At 25.6% G+C, this 17,526-nt stretch overlaps 1 protein-coding gene across 1 annotated transcript in view; it reads right to left on the reverse strand.

The window, feature by feature from the left end:
- Nucleotides 1-1,877: 1,877 nt before the first annotated feature.
- Nucleotides 1,878-17,526, reverse strand: part of LOC145261193 (uncharacterized) — an 82,762-nt gene continuing 67,113 nt past the window's right edge. Inside the window, exon 8 of the mRNA XM_080119514.1 lies at nucleotides 1,878-2,067. Coding sequence (XP_079975640.1) covers nucleotides 1,931-2,067 — 137 coding nt within the window. The 3' untranslated portion in view covers nucleotides 1,878-1,930. The remainder of the gene's footprint in view (nucleotides 2,068-17,526) is intronic.

The raw sequence follows: 17,526 nt of genomic DNA on the forward strand, positions 1-17,526 counted from the left end.
TAAATCTCACTACCCTGTATATGAAATTTCGAGTCTGTAGACTAAAAATTGACAGAGTTATTGCGTAGGGAAATTTACACAGACAGGCACACAGACAGACACACAGACAGATAACCAGACACGTTCACTTTTATAGATAGATAGATAGATAGATAGATAGATAGATAGATAGATAGATAGATAGATAGATTTATTTAACAAAAATATATACGTATACATAAACTGTACGTATACATAAGTATATATGGAAACAATTTTGTGCTTACTATAAACTTTTTTTCGGAAATCCGGCAGATACTGTAAGCAAAGACCATATGTGGGGAAAACCACACATATAAGACCTTGGTCAATGTAGGGGCAACCCTTCATACCAATTGTCACTATCCAGCTCCCCTACTCCCCGGGGAATTGGACCCCATTTACCCTTCACTCCTCACATTAAAAATTGGCCTGGTGCTTAATTTGCTCGGTGGGGGAGCAAATAAATACCTTGCCTTTTTTCTGTTGTTCTTGGCCTTCGGGCCGCGATCAAAGTGTAGTATCTGTCCTGCAGATGCTGCACTTTAGATAATTTGTACCAGTCAATGGAGGAGAACCCCTCTATACTGGGACAATTATTATTTTTGGTAACCAGAGTCCCCCCTTTTTGCCTACTTTTAGGGGAGCTGGTTTTTACCCCACATTAAAAACGGTCTAGTGCCTAATTTGCTTTGGTGGGGAAGCAAATAAATATATTAAATAAATAGAAAAGAGGGTTTTTAATATGAATATCGATACACATAAAAGAAACCTGAATTTATTAGAAGTATATATATATATATATATATATATATATATATATATATATATATATATATATATATATATATATATAAAATATATATAAACAGATCGAGTTTAGGTATTTCGGACGATGTCAAAACATCGTTAATTCACGGCTCGCACAGCGGTCGCCGATTAGCGTAATGGTTAGGAACCTTGAGTATCGTACAGGGGGTCGGGTTTCAATCCTGGCTTGAAGTAGTTTCCTATCTAGCCGCACTGATGAGCTGCGAAACCGTGCTGTATATGGATGACTTATATATATATATATATATATATATATATATATATGCAACAAATAACTTTTACCAAACGCCAGAAAACTTAATTTTTCATCAACTTTGGTCTAGTAGTCTCCATTAATTCAATGTTTTGATAATTCATTCTAATACAACTTCTTATTCCAGTAGCTTCTTTACCGGAAATGCAAGATTGTGGAACTCTTTTCCTGCTGACTGTTTTCCTCGTACTTATAAGATTAGTCTTTTTAAGACTAAGGCCAGTGGGATTCTCATGCTTTTGCAATAATCATCTTCATTCTTTTTAGCTCCTTACATTAAATGGCTTACCGCCTTGTCTGAAGCGATTTCCTTGTTTCAGATTTCGAGGGCTCAAAACAAAATCCGAAAAACAAAAACTTGAAAAAACTAAAAAAAAAAAAAAAGATACGTGTTTTACGATAGACAACAGAAGAAACGGTGTTGAAAAAAAAAAACAATGTATAACAAATAACTGTTACCAAATGACAGAAGGTGACTCTTCTAACAGTTTGGATAAGATTTTGGTGTTTTAACTTCTTTTAAAGCGTGCATTAAGTTAGAAACACAAATAGTGTTCAACACTTACTTAAAATAAATACAAAGTTGGTATTATAAGACTGTCACCTTTCGAATCTCGAGAATCGCTCAAAACTCGAAAATAAAGCAGAATACTGATAGAAATCCACCGAACAAATGGTACGAGAACATTTTTTATTTATTATTATTATTATTATTTATTTATTTATTTATAACTTTAGCGCTCAGCACTACTTGTGTTTTGGATAAAGTTGCTTGCATATTTTTTCACCCTTGTTAACTACGCTACACTTTTGCGGAAACTTCTCTACTTACAGACAATCATTTTCTCTTATATGTTTTTCTTCCATAGTTTCAAAGCGATTGGCTGAGAGCAAAACTGTTTCCATACAATCTCTTATCTCGGAATGCCCATGTGGCATGACCCGTTGACAGTCGGCATCAGGAGCTGAAAACAAAAATAAAGTTTGTAAGTTAAAAAAATAACCGCTTGTATCATTAAAATGCCCTTTTATAGAATTAGTAATATTTACTGTATTGTCTTAAACTATTACATAACCATTGATAAATTTAACGTTAATCATAATAGAACAATATATTTTGGCCCGTACTGTCATCCATACAAAGTCTTGCCATAACGGAAATGATGAATTAGATAGCATTCAAAGTGTCCCATCTTCTAGCTTACACAAAATTTATGCCCTGGAATCTCCGTTGCTTTTGAAATATTATCATAAATTGACTTCAAAAGCCTTTTCTCCCAGAAATCTTGAACGGCAAAATGTTAATTTAGTACTGCAAATTTTCAATGAATACAAGATTCGGGGATTGCTGAGTTTAACAAAACAAAACTGTTTGTCCGACTTTGCAGAAATTGCAGAATACATACAGATATTTTATATTTGGTTGACAATACTGAGTATTAAAAAGCACCATATAAAGGTTGGTTGGTTGTTTTTGTTTCACGGCATATCAACCCTTTTCAGGTTATTTAATGCCAGTGATTTTGAAGAATAATTTTTTTATATAGTATATTCGTTTTTTGTTTTTTTAAGTCGGTTTCTATTTAACCCATAGTTGGGACCTTGACAGGTACTACCAGTCCGAACCTGGGAACAATGGCAATTAAAGGGTGGCTCCACACTCCCCAAAGCCAGCAAGCTGCGGCCTCACGATGAGATATAGATTAAGGTCATATCCAGGACCTATAAAGTTTGGGTAATTGTCGTAATAAAGATGCTTGTCACTTAAATTACATGGCGAAAATTATAGATTTCTCTCTATATTCTGTGACTGATTAGAAACTTGAAATAGCATTTCTGGAAGAACTATGAAATTAACAACGGAAACAGACACTGTTTTGCATTATGCAACATAAAAATTCTAGAACTAATTAAATATTGAATTAAAGAATTGAGCATGCTATATATATTACCAGACGAGTTTCAGACAGATTAACTTGATGCAAGCTTTGGCCAGTACTGGCCGTTTAGCGGGGATTAGTATACTATCTCTATACGAGAAAAGCTCAGAATCTCATGTCAGGATTGAAACTGAACCTGTCACTTAATTACCAAACGATTGATTAAAAAAATTAACAAGAACTAACTGGATGAAATTACAAAGGATCAACAGTTAGAGGTTTATGAATTTAAAAGAGGATGATATTAATCAGTGTAAAGAAGTATTCCCCGTTATTTTATACTTAGCGGGTTATTGTTATGCAGTTTTGAAAAGAAAAAATGAAATGCAATAGTTGCAATCTGGAGGAGATGCTGTGGAAGAAATACTTGAAATAAGCATCTACTTTCAGAAGATTAATAGAGATTCTCTGCTTGATTGTAATGATATAACAACAAATTTTGTTTTTCTATAATTATATATGCATTAGTGATGGGCGATCCCAATATTTTTCTCGATTCCGATAAATTACCGATTCTGTGCTAAATTACCGATTCCGATATAATTACCGATTCCGATTCCGATTTTTTATAAATCTCTAACTATTTAACTATAAGATTGTTATTTCTCCGAATTTCGTAAAAACATGTAAAATATGCAGATATTTTCCCAAACGTCAAAATACACTTATGGAGGATGATCTATCGATTTTAGCTTTACTTGTATTTTAAAATCAATGAATATTTACTCATGTATCAAAATTACCAGCAATGGAAAATTTTACTTTAAATAAAATCAAATAAAAAAGGACGATTAAAGAATCGATTTGGCATCGGAAAATAGGCACCAATATTTCGGATTCCGATACCCTCAAATGTTCGATTTTTACGATTCCCGATTCCGATAATCGTCCCAACACTAATAGTTACTAATAACATGGTAAAAAATTCTTCCTTTTTTTTTTCATTCCATAAAGCAAAGACAATTCACCATGCACATAAGATTGAATCATTTAAAATTTCCCACTTCCATCTCGGCCGCATCGGCCCCATATTTAAAGCCGAAATAGCTTCTAATAGAAAAAAAAACCTGGACTGGATTCTTGGCAACATTCTCCGCTCTAACACATTCAGTCCGGTTCTCGAGAACTCAACTCGATCCCAACCTCTTCGTTGCCGGCCTTATATTGTCTCATTGATAGGCAAATTATGACGCGATCGAACCTGATGATTTGTCGCCTTTCTGTGTCCCGTCGGTCGGGTTTCGAGTTCGCACACGCCACCCTTAGCAGTCCGCTTCCATGACTGCAGTCACACCAAAATTTTTCCTACAAGTGGAACAGGTATTTATCCCCCCCACCTCTCTCTCTCTCTCTCTCTCTCTCTCACTCTCTTTCTCGCGCACGCGCGAGCGCGCTCTCTCTTTTCGAAGACAAAACATTTATTACTAATCGATCTATCGCTTCGTACTTCATCTACTGAATTCTCTCGCTGTGTATATTCTTCTTTTAAAATTCTTAAACTATTTCGTTTTTGCTAATAACATATTATAAAAAAATATATTAAAAAAATATTACTCGTTCTTTTTTTATTATTATATATAAAAAGTGCAATTGTTGAATGTTATTCTTTTCATTACTTTCGATTTTTTTGTGGGGGGGGTAAGTTAAAAAAGTAAAGATTAAGACAGAACGAAGTTTAATTCTCTGTTTCATTGTTAGAACAATCATAAAAATGAGCGTTCTCCGCAAGTTTTACCACCCTTTTTTTACCCTCAAATAAACATATACATAAACATTTTTTAGCAATTGAGTTTTTGGTTTTTTGATCGCATATCTTCTCATCTAAATATGTTTACTTACGTTAATATCTTATCTATTTTATCAAACTGTTTGGCTAGTTTCCACTTTTTGCTTCCAATCCTCAATGAACATACCTACATGCGTGTTTGCAAGTTAGGGTCTGGTTTTAGCCACAATTAGCGATTTTATACACCGATTACTTTCGCTACAATTAAAAGGTAAATTAAATTACATAGGGATTTGAATTTGATGGAGTATTTTATTTCAATTCCGTTTCGGACTGATTTTCGTTTTTGCATTTTTATGTTTGTAAGATTATTTATTTTAATAGCTTTTTTGTGTTTGTAAGGTTATTCATTTTAATAGCATTTTTGTGTTTGTAAGGTTATTTATTTTAATAGGATTATTGTGTATGTAAGGTTATTTATTTTAATATCATTTTTGTCTTTGTAAGGTTATTTATTTTAATATCATTTTTGTGTTTGTAAGGTAATTTATTTTAATAGCTTTTTTTGTGTTTGTAAGGTTATTTATTTTAATAGTATTTTTGTGTTTGTAAGGTTATTTATTTTAATAGCATTTTTTTGTTTGTAAGGTTATTTATTTTAATATAATTTTTGTGTTTGTAAGGTTATTTATTTTAATAGCTTTTTGTGTTTGCAAGGTTATTTATATTAATTGCTTTTTGTGTTTGTAAGGTTATTTATTTTAATAGCATTTTTGTGTTTGTAAGGTTATTTATTTTAATAGCATTTTTGTGTTTGTAAGGTTATTTATTTTAATAGGTGTTTGTGTTTGTAAGGTTATTTATTTTAATAGCTTTTTTGCTTTTGTCAGGTTATTTATTTTAATAGCATTTTTATGTTTGCAAGGTTATTTTTTTTAATATAATTTTTGTGTTTGTAAGGTTAATTATTTTAATAGCTTTTTGTGTTTGCAAGGTTATTTATTTTAATTGCTTTTTGTGTTTGTTAGGTTATTTATTTTAATTGCTTTTTGTGTTTGTAGGGTTATTTATTTTAATTGCTTTTTGTGTTTGTAAGGTTATTTATTTTAATAGCTTTTTGTGTTTGTAGGGTTATTTATTTTAATTGCTTTTTGTGTTTGTAGGGTTATTTATTTTAATTGCTTTTTGTGTTTGTAAGTTTATTTATTTTAATTGCTTTTTGTGTTTGTAAGGTTATTTATTTTAATAGCTTTTTGTGTATGCAAGGTTATTTATTTTAATAGCATTTTTGTGTTTGTAAGGTTATTTATTTTAATAGCATTTTTGTGTTTGTAAGGTTATTTATTTTAATAGTAGTTTTGTGTTTGTAAGGTTATTTATTTTAATAGAATTTTTGTGTTTGTAAGGTTATTTATTTTAATATCAATTTTGTGTTTGTAAGGTTATTTTTTTTTAATATCAATTTTGTGTTTGTAAGGTTATTTATTTTAATATCATTTTTGTGTTTGTAAGGTTATTTATTTTAATAGCATTTTTGTGTTTGTAAGGTTATTTATTTTAATAGCTTTTTTGTGTTTGTAAGGTTATGTATTTTAATAGCATTTTTGTGTTTGTAAGGTTATTTATTTTAATAGCATTTTTGTGTTTGTAAGGTTATTTATTTTAATAGCATTTTGTGTATGCAAGGTTATTTATATTAATTGCATTTTTGTGTTTGTAATGTTATTTATTTTAATATCATTTTTGTGTTTGTAAGGTTATTTATTTTAATAGCATTTTTGTGTTTGTAGGGTTATTTATTTTAATAGCTTTTTGTGTGTGTAAGGTTATTTATTTTAATAGCTTTTTGTGTTTGTAAGGTTATTTATTTTAATAGCATTTTTGTGTTTGTAAGGTTATTTATTTTAATAGCATTTTTGTGTTTGTAGGGTTATTTATTTTAATAGCTTTTTGTGTGTGTAAGATTATTTATTTTAATAGCTTTTTGTGTTTGTAAGGTTATTTATTTCAATAGCATTTTTGTGTTTGTAAGGTTATTTATTTTAATAGCATTTTTGTGTTTGTAAGGTTATTTATTTTAATAGCATTTTTGTGTTTGTAAGGTTATTTATTTTAATAGCTTTTTTGTGTTTGTAAGGTTATTTATTTTAATAGCTTTTTTGTGTTTGTAAGGTTATTTATTTTAATATAATTTTTGTGTTTGTAAGGTTATTTATTTTAATAGCATTTTTGTGTTTGTAAGGTTATTTATTTTAATATAATTTTTGTGTTTGTAAGGTTATTTATTTTAATAGCTTTTTTTTTTGTTTGTAAGGTTATTTATTTTAATAGCTTTTTGTGTTTGTAAGGTTATTTATTTTAATAGCATTTTTGTGTTTGTAAGGTTATTTATTTTAATAGCTTTTTTGTGTTTGTAAGGTTATTTATTTTAATAGCATTTTTGTGTTTGTAAGGTTATTTATTTTAATAGCATTTTTGTGTTTGTAAGGTTATTTATTTTAATAGCATTTTTGTGTTTGTAAGGTTATTTATTTTAATAGCATTTTTGTGTTTGTAAGGTTATTTATTTTAATAGCTTTTTGTGTTTGCAAGGTTATTTATATTAATTGCTTTTTTTGTTTGTAAGGTTATTTATTTTAATATCATTTTTGTGTTTGTAAGGTTATTTATTTTAATAGCATTTTTGTGTTTGTAAGGTTATTTATTTTAATATCATTTTTGTGTTTGTAAGGTTATTTATTTTAATAGCATTTTTGTGTTTGTAAGGTTATTTATTTTAATAGCATTTTTGTGTTTGTAAGGTTATTTATTTTAATAGCATTTTTGAGTTTGTAAGGTTATTTATTTTAATAGCTTTTTTGTGTTTGTAAGGTTATTTATTTAAATAGCATTTTTGTGTTTGTAAGGTTATTTATTTAAATAGCATTTTTGTGTTTGTTAGGTTATATATTTTAATAGCATTTTTGTGTTTGTAAGGTTATTTATTTTAATAGTTTTTTGTGTTTGTAAGGTTATTTATTTTAATAGCATTTTTATGTTTGTAAGGTTATTTATATTAATTGCTTTTTGTGTTTGTAAGGTTATTTATTTTAATTGCTTTTTGTGTTTGCAAGGTTATTTATTTTAATTGCTTTATGTGTTTGTAAGGTTATTTATTTTAATAGCATTTTGTGTATGCAAGGTTATTTATTTTAATAGCTTTTTTGTGTTTGTAAGGTTATTCATTTTAATAGCATTTTTGTGTTTGTAAGGTTATTTATTTTTATAGCTTTTTGTGTTTGCAAGGTTATTTATTTTAATTGCTTTGTGTGTTTGTTAGGTCATTTATTTTATTAGCATTATTGTGTATGTAAGGTTATTTATTTTAATACCATTTTTGTGTTTGTAAGATTATTTATTTTAATATAATTTTTGTTTTTGTAAGGTTATTTATTTTAATAGCATTTTTGTGTTTGTAAGGTTATTTATTTTAATAGCATTTTTGTGTTTGTAAGGTTATTAATTTTAATAGCATTTTTGTGTTTCTAAGGTAATTTATTTTAATAGCTTTTTTGTGTTTGTAAGGTTATTTATTTTAATAGCATTTTTGTGTTTGTAAGGTTATTTATTTTAATAGCTTTTTTGTGTTTGTAAGGTTATTTATTTTAATAGCTTTTTGTGTTTGCAAGGTTATTTATTTAATTGCTTTTTGTATTTGTTAGGTTATTTATTTTAATAGTATTTTTGTGTGTAAGGTTATTTATTTTAATATCATTTTTGTGTTTGTAAGGTTATTTATATTAATTGCTTTTTGTGTTTGTAAGGTTATTTATTTTAATTGCTTTTTGTGTTTGCAAGGTTATTTATTTTAATTGCTTTTTGTGTTTGTAAGGTTATTTATTTTAATAGCTTTTTGTGTATGCAAGGTTATTTATTTTAATTGCTTTTTGTGTTTGTAAAGTTATTTATTTTAATAGCTTTTTGTGTATGCAAGGTTATTTATATTAATTGCTTTTTGTGTTTGTAAGGTTATTTATTTTAATTGCTTTTTGTGTTTGCAAGGTTATTTATTTTAATTGCTTTTTGTGTTTGTAAAGTTATTTATTTTAATAGTATTTTTGTGTTTGTAAGGTTATTTATTTTAATATCATTTTTGTGTTTGTAGGGTTAATAATTTTAATAGCATTTTTGTGTTTGTAAGGTTATTTATTTTAATATCATTTTTGTGTTTGTAAGGTTAATTATTTTAATGTCATGTTTGTGTTCATAAGGTTATTTGTTTTAATATCAATTTTGTGTATGTAAGGTTATTTATTTTAATAGCATTTTTGTGTTTGTAAGGTTATTTATTTTAATAGCTTTTTTGTGTTTGTAAGGTTATTTATTTTAATAGCTTTTTGTGTTTGTAAGGTTATTTATTTTAATAGCTTTTTGTGTTTGTAAGCTTATTTATTTTAATAGCTTTTTGTGTATGCAAGGTTATTTATTTTAATTGCATTTTTGTGTTTGTAAGGTTATTTATTTTAATAGGTGTTTGTGTTTGTAAGGTTATTGATTTTAATATCATTTTTGTGTTTGCAAGGTTGTTTATTTTAATATCATTTTTGTGTTTGTAAGGTTATTTATTTTAATAGCATTTTTGTGTTTGTAAGGTTATTTATTTTAATATCATTTTTGTGTTTGTAAGGTTATTTATTTTAATATCATTTTTGTGTTTTAAGGTTATTTATTTTAATAACCTTTTGTGTTTGTAAGGTTATTTATTTTAATAGCTTTTTGTGTTTGTAAGGTTATTTATTTCAATAGCATTTTTGTGTTTGTAAGGTTATTTATTTTAATAGGTTTTTGTGTTTGTATGGTTATTTATTTTAATTGCTTTTTTGTGTTTGTAAGGTTATTTATTTTAATAGCTTTTGTGTTTGTAAGGTTATTTATTTTAATAGCATATTTGTGTTTGTAAGGTTATTTATTTTAATAGCTTTTTGTGTTTGTAAGGTTATTTATTTTAATAGCATTTTTGTGTTTGTAAGGTTATTTATTTTAATATCATTGTTGTGTTTGTAAGGTTATTTATTTTAATAGCATTTTTGTGTTTATAAGGTAATTTATTTTAATATCATTTTTGTGTTTGTAAGGTTATTTATTTTAATAGCATTTTTGTGTTTGTAAGTTTATTTATTTTAATAGCATTTTGTGTATGCAAGGTTATTTATTTTAATTGCATTTTTGTGTTTGTAAGGTTATTTATTTTAATAGGTGTTTGTGTTTGTAAGGTTATTGATTTTAATATCATTTTTGTGTTTGCAAGGTTGTTTATTTTAATATCATTTTTGTGTTTGTAAGGTTATTTATTTTAATAGCTTTTTTGTGTTTGTAAGGTTATTTATTTCAATAGCATTTTTGTGTTTGTAAGGTTATTTATTTTAATAGCTTTTTGTGTTTGTAAGATTATTTATTTTAATAGCTTTTTTTGTGTTTGTAAGGTTATTTATTTTAATATCATTTTTGTGTTTGTAAGGTTATGTATTTTAATAGCTTTTTGTGTTTGTAAGGTTATTTATTTTAATAGCTGTTTGTGTATGCAAGGTTATTTATTTTAATTGCATTTTTGTGTTTGTAAGGTTATTTATTTTAATAGGTGTTTGTGTTTGTAAGGTTATTGATTTTAATATCATTTTTGTGTTTGCAAGGTTGTTTATTTTAATATCATTTTTGTGTTTGTAAGGTTATTTATTTTAATAGCTTTTTGTGTTTGTAAGCTTATTTATTTTAATAGCTTTTTGTGTATGCAAGGTTATTTATTTTAATTGCATTTTTGTGTTTGTAAGGTTATTTATTTTAATAGGTGTTTGTGTTTGTAAGGTTATTGATTTTAATATCATTTTTGTGTTTGCAAGGTTGTTTATTTTAATATCATTTTTGTGTTTGTAAGGTTATTTATTTTAATAGCATTTTTGTGTTTGTAAGGTTATTTATTTTAATATCATTTTTGTGTTTGTAAGGTTATTTATTTTAATATCATTTTTGTGTTTTAAGGTTATTTATTTTAATAACCTTTTGTGTTTGTAAGGTTATTTATTTTAATAGCTTTTTTTGTGTTTGTAAGGTTATTTATTTTAATAGTATTTTTGTGTTTGTAAGGTTATTTATTTTAATAGCTTTTTTGTGTTTGTAAGGTTATTTATTTTAATAGCTTTTTTTGTGTTTGTAAGGTTATTTATTTTAATAGCTTTTTTGTGTTTGTAAGGTTATTTATTTTAATAGCTTTTTGTGTTTGTAAGGTTATTTATTTTAATAGCATTTTTGTGTTTGTAAGGTTATTTATTTTAATAGCATTTTTGTGTTTGTAAGGTTATTTATTTTAATAGCTTTTTTTGTGTTTGTAAGGTTATTTATTTTAATATAATTTTTGTGTTTGTAAGGTTATTTATTTTAATAGCTTTTTTTGTGTTTGTAAGGTTATTTATTTTAATAGCTTTTTTGTGTTTGTAAGGTTATTTATTTTAATATAATTTTTGTGTTTGTAAGGTTATTTATTTTAATAGCATTTTTGTGTTTGTAAGGTTATTTATTTTAATAGCTTTTTTGTGTTTGTAAGGTTATTTATTTTAATATAATTTTTGTGTTTGTAAGGTTATTTATTTTAATAGCATTTTTGTGTTTGTAAGGTTATTTATTTTAATATAATTTTTGTGTTTGTAAGGTTATTTATTTTAATAGCTTTTTTTTTTGTTTGTAAGGTTATTTATTTTAATAGCTTTTTGTGTTTGTAAGGTTATTTATTTTAATAGCATTTTTGTGTTTGTAAGGTTATTTATTTTAATAGCATTTTTGTGTTTGTAAGGTTATTTATTTTAATAGCATTTTTGAGTTTGTAAGGTTATTTATTTTAATAGCTTTTTTGTGTTTGTAAGGTTATTTATTTAAATAGCATTTTTGTGTTTGTAAGGTTATTTATTTAAATAGCATTTTTGTGTTTGTTAGGTTATATATTTTAATAGCATTTTTGTGTTTGTAAGGTTATTTATTTTAATAGTTTTTTGTGTTTGTAAGGTTATTTATTTTAATAGCATTTTTATGTTTGTAAGGTTATTTATATTAATTGCTTTTTGTGTTTGTATGGTTATTTATTTTAATTGCTTTTTGTGTTTGCAAGGTTATTTATTTTAATTGCTTTATGTGTTTGTAAGGTTATTTATTTTAATAGCATTTTGTGTATGCAAGGTTATTTATTTTAATAGCTTTTTTGTGTTTGTAAGGTTATTCATTTTAATAGCATTTTTGTGTTTGTAAGGTTATTTATTTTAATAGCTTTTTGTGTTTGCAAGGTTATTTATTTTAATTGCTTTGTGTGTTTGTTAGGTCATTTATTTTATTAGCATTATTGTGTATGTAAGGTTATTTATTTTAATACCATTTTTGTGTTTGTAAGATTATTTATTTTAATATAATTTTTGTTTTTGTAAGGTTATTTATTTTAATAGCATTTTTGTGTTTGTAAGGTTATTTATTTTAATAGCATTTTTGTGTTTGTAAGGTTATTAATTTTAATAGCATTTTTGTGTTTCTAAGGTAATTTATTTTAATAGCTTTTTTGTGTTTGTAAGGTTATTTATTTTAATAGCATTTTTGTGTTTGTAAGGTTATTTATTTTAATAGCTTTTTTGTGTTTGTAAGGTTATTTATTTTAATAGCTTTTTGTGTTTGCAAGGTTATTTATTTAATTGCTTTTTGTATTTGTTAGGTTATTTATTTTAATAGTATTTTTGTGTGTAAGGTTATTTTTTTTAATATCATTTTTGTGTTTGTAAGGTTATTTATATTAATTGCTTTTTGTGTTTGTAAGGTTATTTATTTTAATTGCTTTTTGTGTTTGCAAGGTTATTTATTTTAATTGCTTTTTGTGTTTGTAAGGTTATTTATTTTAATAGCTTTTTGTGTATGCAAGGTTATTTATTTTAATTGCTTTTTGTGTTTGTAAAGTTATTTATTTTAATAGCTTTTTGTGTATGCAAGGTTATTTATATTAATTGCTTTTTGTGTTTGTAAGGTTATTTATTTTAATTGCTTTTTGTGTTTGCAAGGTTATTTATTTTAATTGCTTTTTGTGTTTGTAAAGTTATTTATTTTAATAGTATTTTTGTGTTTGTAAGGTTATTTATTTTAATATCATTTTTGTGTTTGTAGGGTTAATAATTTTAATAGCATTTTTGTGTTTGTAAGGTTATTTATTTTAATATCTTTTTTGTGTTTGTAAGGTTAATTATTTTAATGTCATGTTTGTGTTCATAAGGTTATTTGTTTTAATATCAATTTTGTGTATGTAAGGTTATTTATTTTAATAGCATTTTTGTGTTTGTAAGGTTATTTATTTTAATAGCTTTTTTGTGTTTGTAAGGTTATTTATTTTAATAGCTTTTTGTGTTTGTAAGGTTATTTATTTTAATAGCTTTTTGTGTTTGTAAGCTTATTTATTTTAATAGCTTTTTGTGTATGCAAGGTTATTTATTTTAATTGCATTTTTGTGTTTGTAAGGTTATTTATTTTAATAGGTGTTTGTGTTTGTAAGGTTATTGATTTTAATATCATTTTTGTGTTTGCAAGGTTGTTTATTTTAATATCATTTTTGTGTTTGTAAGGTTATTTATTTTAATAGCATTTTTGTGTTTGTAAGGTTATTTATTTTAATATCATTTTTGTGTTTGTAAGGTTATTTATTTTAATATCATTTTTGTGTTTTAAGGTTATTTATTTTAATAACCTTTTGTGTTTGTAAGGTTATTTATTTTAATAGCTTTTTGTGTTTGTAAGGTTATTTATTTCAATAGCATTTTTGTGTTTGTAAGGTTATTTATTTTAATAGCTTTTTGTGTTTGTAAGGTTATTTATTTTAATTGCTTTTTTGTGTTTGTAAGGTTATTTATTTTAATAGCTTTTGTGTTTGTAAGGTTATTTATTTTAATAGCATATTTGTGTTTGTAAGGTTATTTATTTTAATAGCTTTTTGTGTTTGTAAGGTTATTTATTTTAATAGCATTTTTGTGTTTGTAAGGTTATTTATTTTAATATCATTGTTGTGTTTGTAAGGTTATTTATTTTAATAGCATTTTTGTGTTTGTAAGGTAATTTATTTTAATATCATTTTTGTGTTTGTAAGGTTATTTATTTTAATAGCATTTTTGTGTTTGTAAGGTTTTTTATTTTAATAGTATTTTTGTGTTTGTAAGGTTATTGATTTTAATAGTATTTTTGTATTTGTAAGGTTATAAATTAAATAAAATAAATAAATAAAACAAAATAAAATTGAATTAAATAAATAAAATAAAATTGAATAAATAATAAAATAAAATAAGAAATAATTAAAACAAATGAATAAAATGAAATAAAATAAATAATAAAATAAAATTAAATAAATAAAAATAAAATAAATAAATAAAATTAAATTAAATTAAACAAATAAATAAAATAAAATATATTAAAATAAGATAAAAATAATAAAATAAAATAAAAATAATAAAATAAAATACAAATAAATAAAATAAATAAAGTGAAATAAAATAAAATAAAATAAATAAAATAAATAAAGTGAAATAAAATAAATAAATAAATAAAATAAAGTGAAATAATATAAAAATAATAAATAAAATAAAAAGAAATAAAATAAAATGAAATAATATAAAATAATAAAATAAAAATAATAAAATAAAATAAAATAAATAAAGTGAAATTAAATAAAATAAAATAAATAAAATAAATAAATAAATAAAATAAATAAATTAATAAATAAAATAAAGTGAAATAATATAAAAATAATAAATAAAATAAAATGAAATAAAATAAAATGAAATAATATAAAAATAATAAAATAAAAATAATAAAATAAAATAAAATAAATAAAGTTAAATAAAATAAAATAAAATAAATAAATAAAATAAAATAAATAAATAAATAAAATTAATTTTAATAAAATGAATAAATAAAATAAAATAATTAAGCCATGAGAAAAGGGAAGTGGAAAAAAACGTACATAAATTATTCAAAACCAGTCAGATTAATTTATCTCTGAAGATGAATCCTGAAGGATTCGAAAGTAATCGGACTTATAATAAATATGGTAATTATATCAGCTAGTTCCCGCCAGCAGTGAAGACCGTTATTCGGAAGTTGGAAAGGATCGAAAACAGAATTAATAGACAAAGAATATCTATTTTATTTAATGATGTATATATATATATATATATATATATGTGTGTGTGTGTGTGTGTGTGTGTGTGTGTGTGTGTGTGTGTGTGTGTGTGTGTGTGTATACATATATATATATATATGGCAGTTATATATATATATATATATATATATATATATATATATATATATATATATATATATATATGTGTGTGTGTGTGTGTGTGTCTGTGTGTGTCTGGGTGTGTCTGTGTGTGTGTTTGACTGCCATTGCTTGATATTTTTCTATTTGTTTTTATTTAAAAATATGTAACAAATGTTTTCCAATTATTTACAATAAATTTCAAATTATCCACAATAAATTTCAAATTATTCACAATAAATTTCAAATTATTCACAATAAATTTCAAATTATTCACAATAAATTTCAAATTATTTACAATAAATATAATAAACGAGTTTTAGTCTGTGTGATGCATGATAAAATACGATGTTCATCTTTTAACGCATGGACACAATTCATCTTTTCTTTTTTAATTCATTCTTGTTTTTCTTTTTTATTAAAATTGAATAAAGTTACATTTATGTATAAATCATGTTCGTTCATTTACTTTTTTTCAATATATATATTTTTTTAATTATATTCTTTTTACAAAAAGTTGCCCGACAGAGCTTGCTTACTTCGCCTACTATGCATGACGTCATTTTTCAGTTACAGGCCTTGTCTCTCGGTGGTAACACTCAAACTCAAGTTCTTTGTCTCGCTAATTCGTCCCTTTAATCGACCACGTGTCGCCTCATTTGCCAATTATTGGCAACTTCGTTATTATTTAAAAAAAAAAAAAAACATTCATCTACAAAATTACGTTAATCTTTTTTCCTTCTTCCATCCCTGATCCCGTCACGTGACAGGTCAAACAGAAGTGCGGTCGCTTGCGTGAAGAATACCTTCTATTACAAGATGTTGCTGTTTGCGCGTCAGCTATTGTTGGTTTTTCACTGCCGAATCCTTGTTTTTTTTTTATTTTAGACTAGCAGGGAGACCTGATGTTGCCCGATGAATAAGAATCAATGAATGTTCCAAACTTTCAATTCTTTTATTGTCGTCAAAATCAGTGAAATCGCCAATTTTTTAATCCAATCGATCGATTGCATGCTCTAGTCTGGGACACACCGCAGTGCATCGGGGAAGCTTCAGTTACCTCCTTGGAGTGATTAGTCCACAATACATTGTAGTCTATATTGCAGTATAGAGAACCTACTGTTGATTTTATGAAATTATTTTTATATAATTAAAGTTTAAAATGCAAAAGTCAAGTATCATGATTCAATCGTGCTTTAAACACAAACATTCATTTTGAACGCGCCTCTGCTTTATCGAAGAATCTACTGTTGATTTTAAATGCCGACATCTTTTTTGTGAAGGGATAAACTTTCTCAAATGCACTTGTGATGTTAGGCTGTTTAAGGGTGTTAACTTTGGTCCAAATCTGACTGTTCCTTTAATCGGACTTTTTCGATTATATTGGATTAGATACTTATCGGGGGCGTTCCGATGCAAAACCCGTCTAAGAACACTTCCAGGTTCATAAAATACATTTGCGTAAATTTTCATAAAAATCGATTGAGCCGTTTCCAGGTCTATAAGGCACAAACTCACAAGCACATACACAAACATAAACACAGACACACACGCACACACACAGACACACAGACAAAGTGCCTTTTATATATAAGTAAGGATAAGTGATTTACAAGACAAAAGGTTTGAAATGATTCCTTTGTTTTATCTCATCACCCGTTAGGTGTTATGGGTAGCGGTTAAGAATTTACAACGATAAAAAAAAACAAAAGAAAAGACTAAATAAAAAAACAAAAGAAAAGACTTGATAAAGCGAAACGAAGAAGATCAACGAGTTATCGGAAATTCTCATCGCGGAATTTATGGCAGAAATGTTGTTCCATACATTTGCGGATTTCACTGACTTTAGCGATACGCAGGTGCCAGTTTTTGCGAAGGTACCGTTTCCATTTCACGTTTATGCGATTCCTTTCTGTCAATATCTGCCTGTTTTAAGCATGTCCAATTATTCCTTTAAAAAGCTCTGGCTGTCAGTCCGTCTGACTCACTTTGATGGTTGGTTGTTTTTTTTGTTTGTTTTTTTTTTACGACATATCAACCCTTTTCGGGTTATTTAATGCCGAATCCAAAAATTTTGAAGTAAATTTTTTTAATAGAATATATTTGTTGTTTTCAGGTCGGTTTCTATTTAACCCCAGCTGGGACCCTAACAGGTACTACCATTCCGGGTTAGAGTGGTCCTGGGAGCAATGGTAATTAAAGGGTGACTCCACACTCCCCCAAAGCCTGCAAGCTGAGGGTCTCACCACTGGATATAGTTTAAGGTCATATCCAGGACCATGGCTAACTTTGAAATATCATTGTTGGATTCGTAAACGTACACTAAAAGACGCATATGTCGTTGTATAAAACAGAAAGAAAGTTGAAGTTCTTTCCTATTTTTTGTCTACTTTGTGACTGAGGCTAAAGCGTATTGGTTTCCGGTCAACGTAAGACACATACCTGTGTTTATGTG

This window comes from Euprymna scolopes, chromosome 37, assembly GCF_053919585.1.
Source record: "Euprymna scolopes isolate OS-2025 chromosome 37, ASM5391958v1, whole genome shotgun sequence".
Classification (NCBI taxonomy): domain Eukaryota; kingdom Metazoa; phylum Mollusca; class Cephalopoda; order Sepiida; family Sepiolidae; genus Euprymna; species Euprymna scolopes.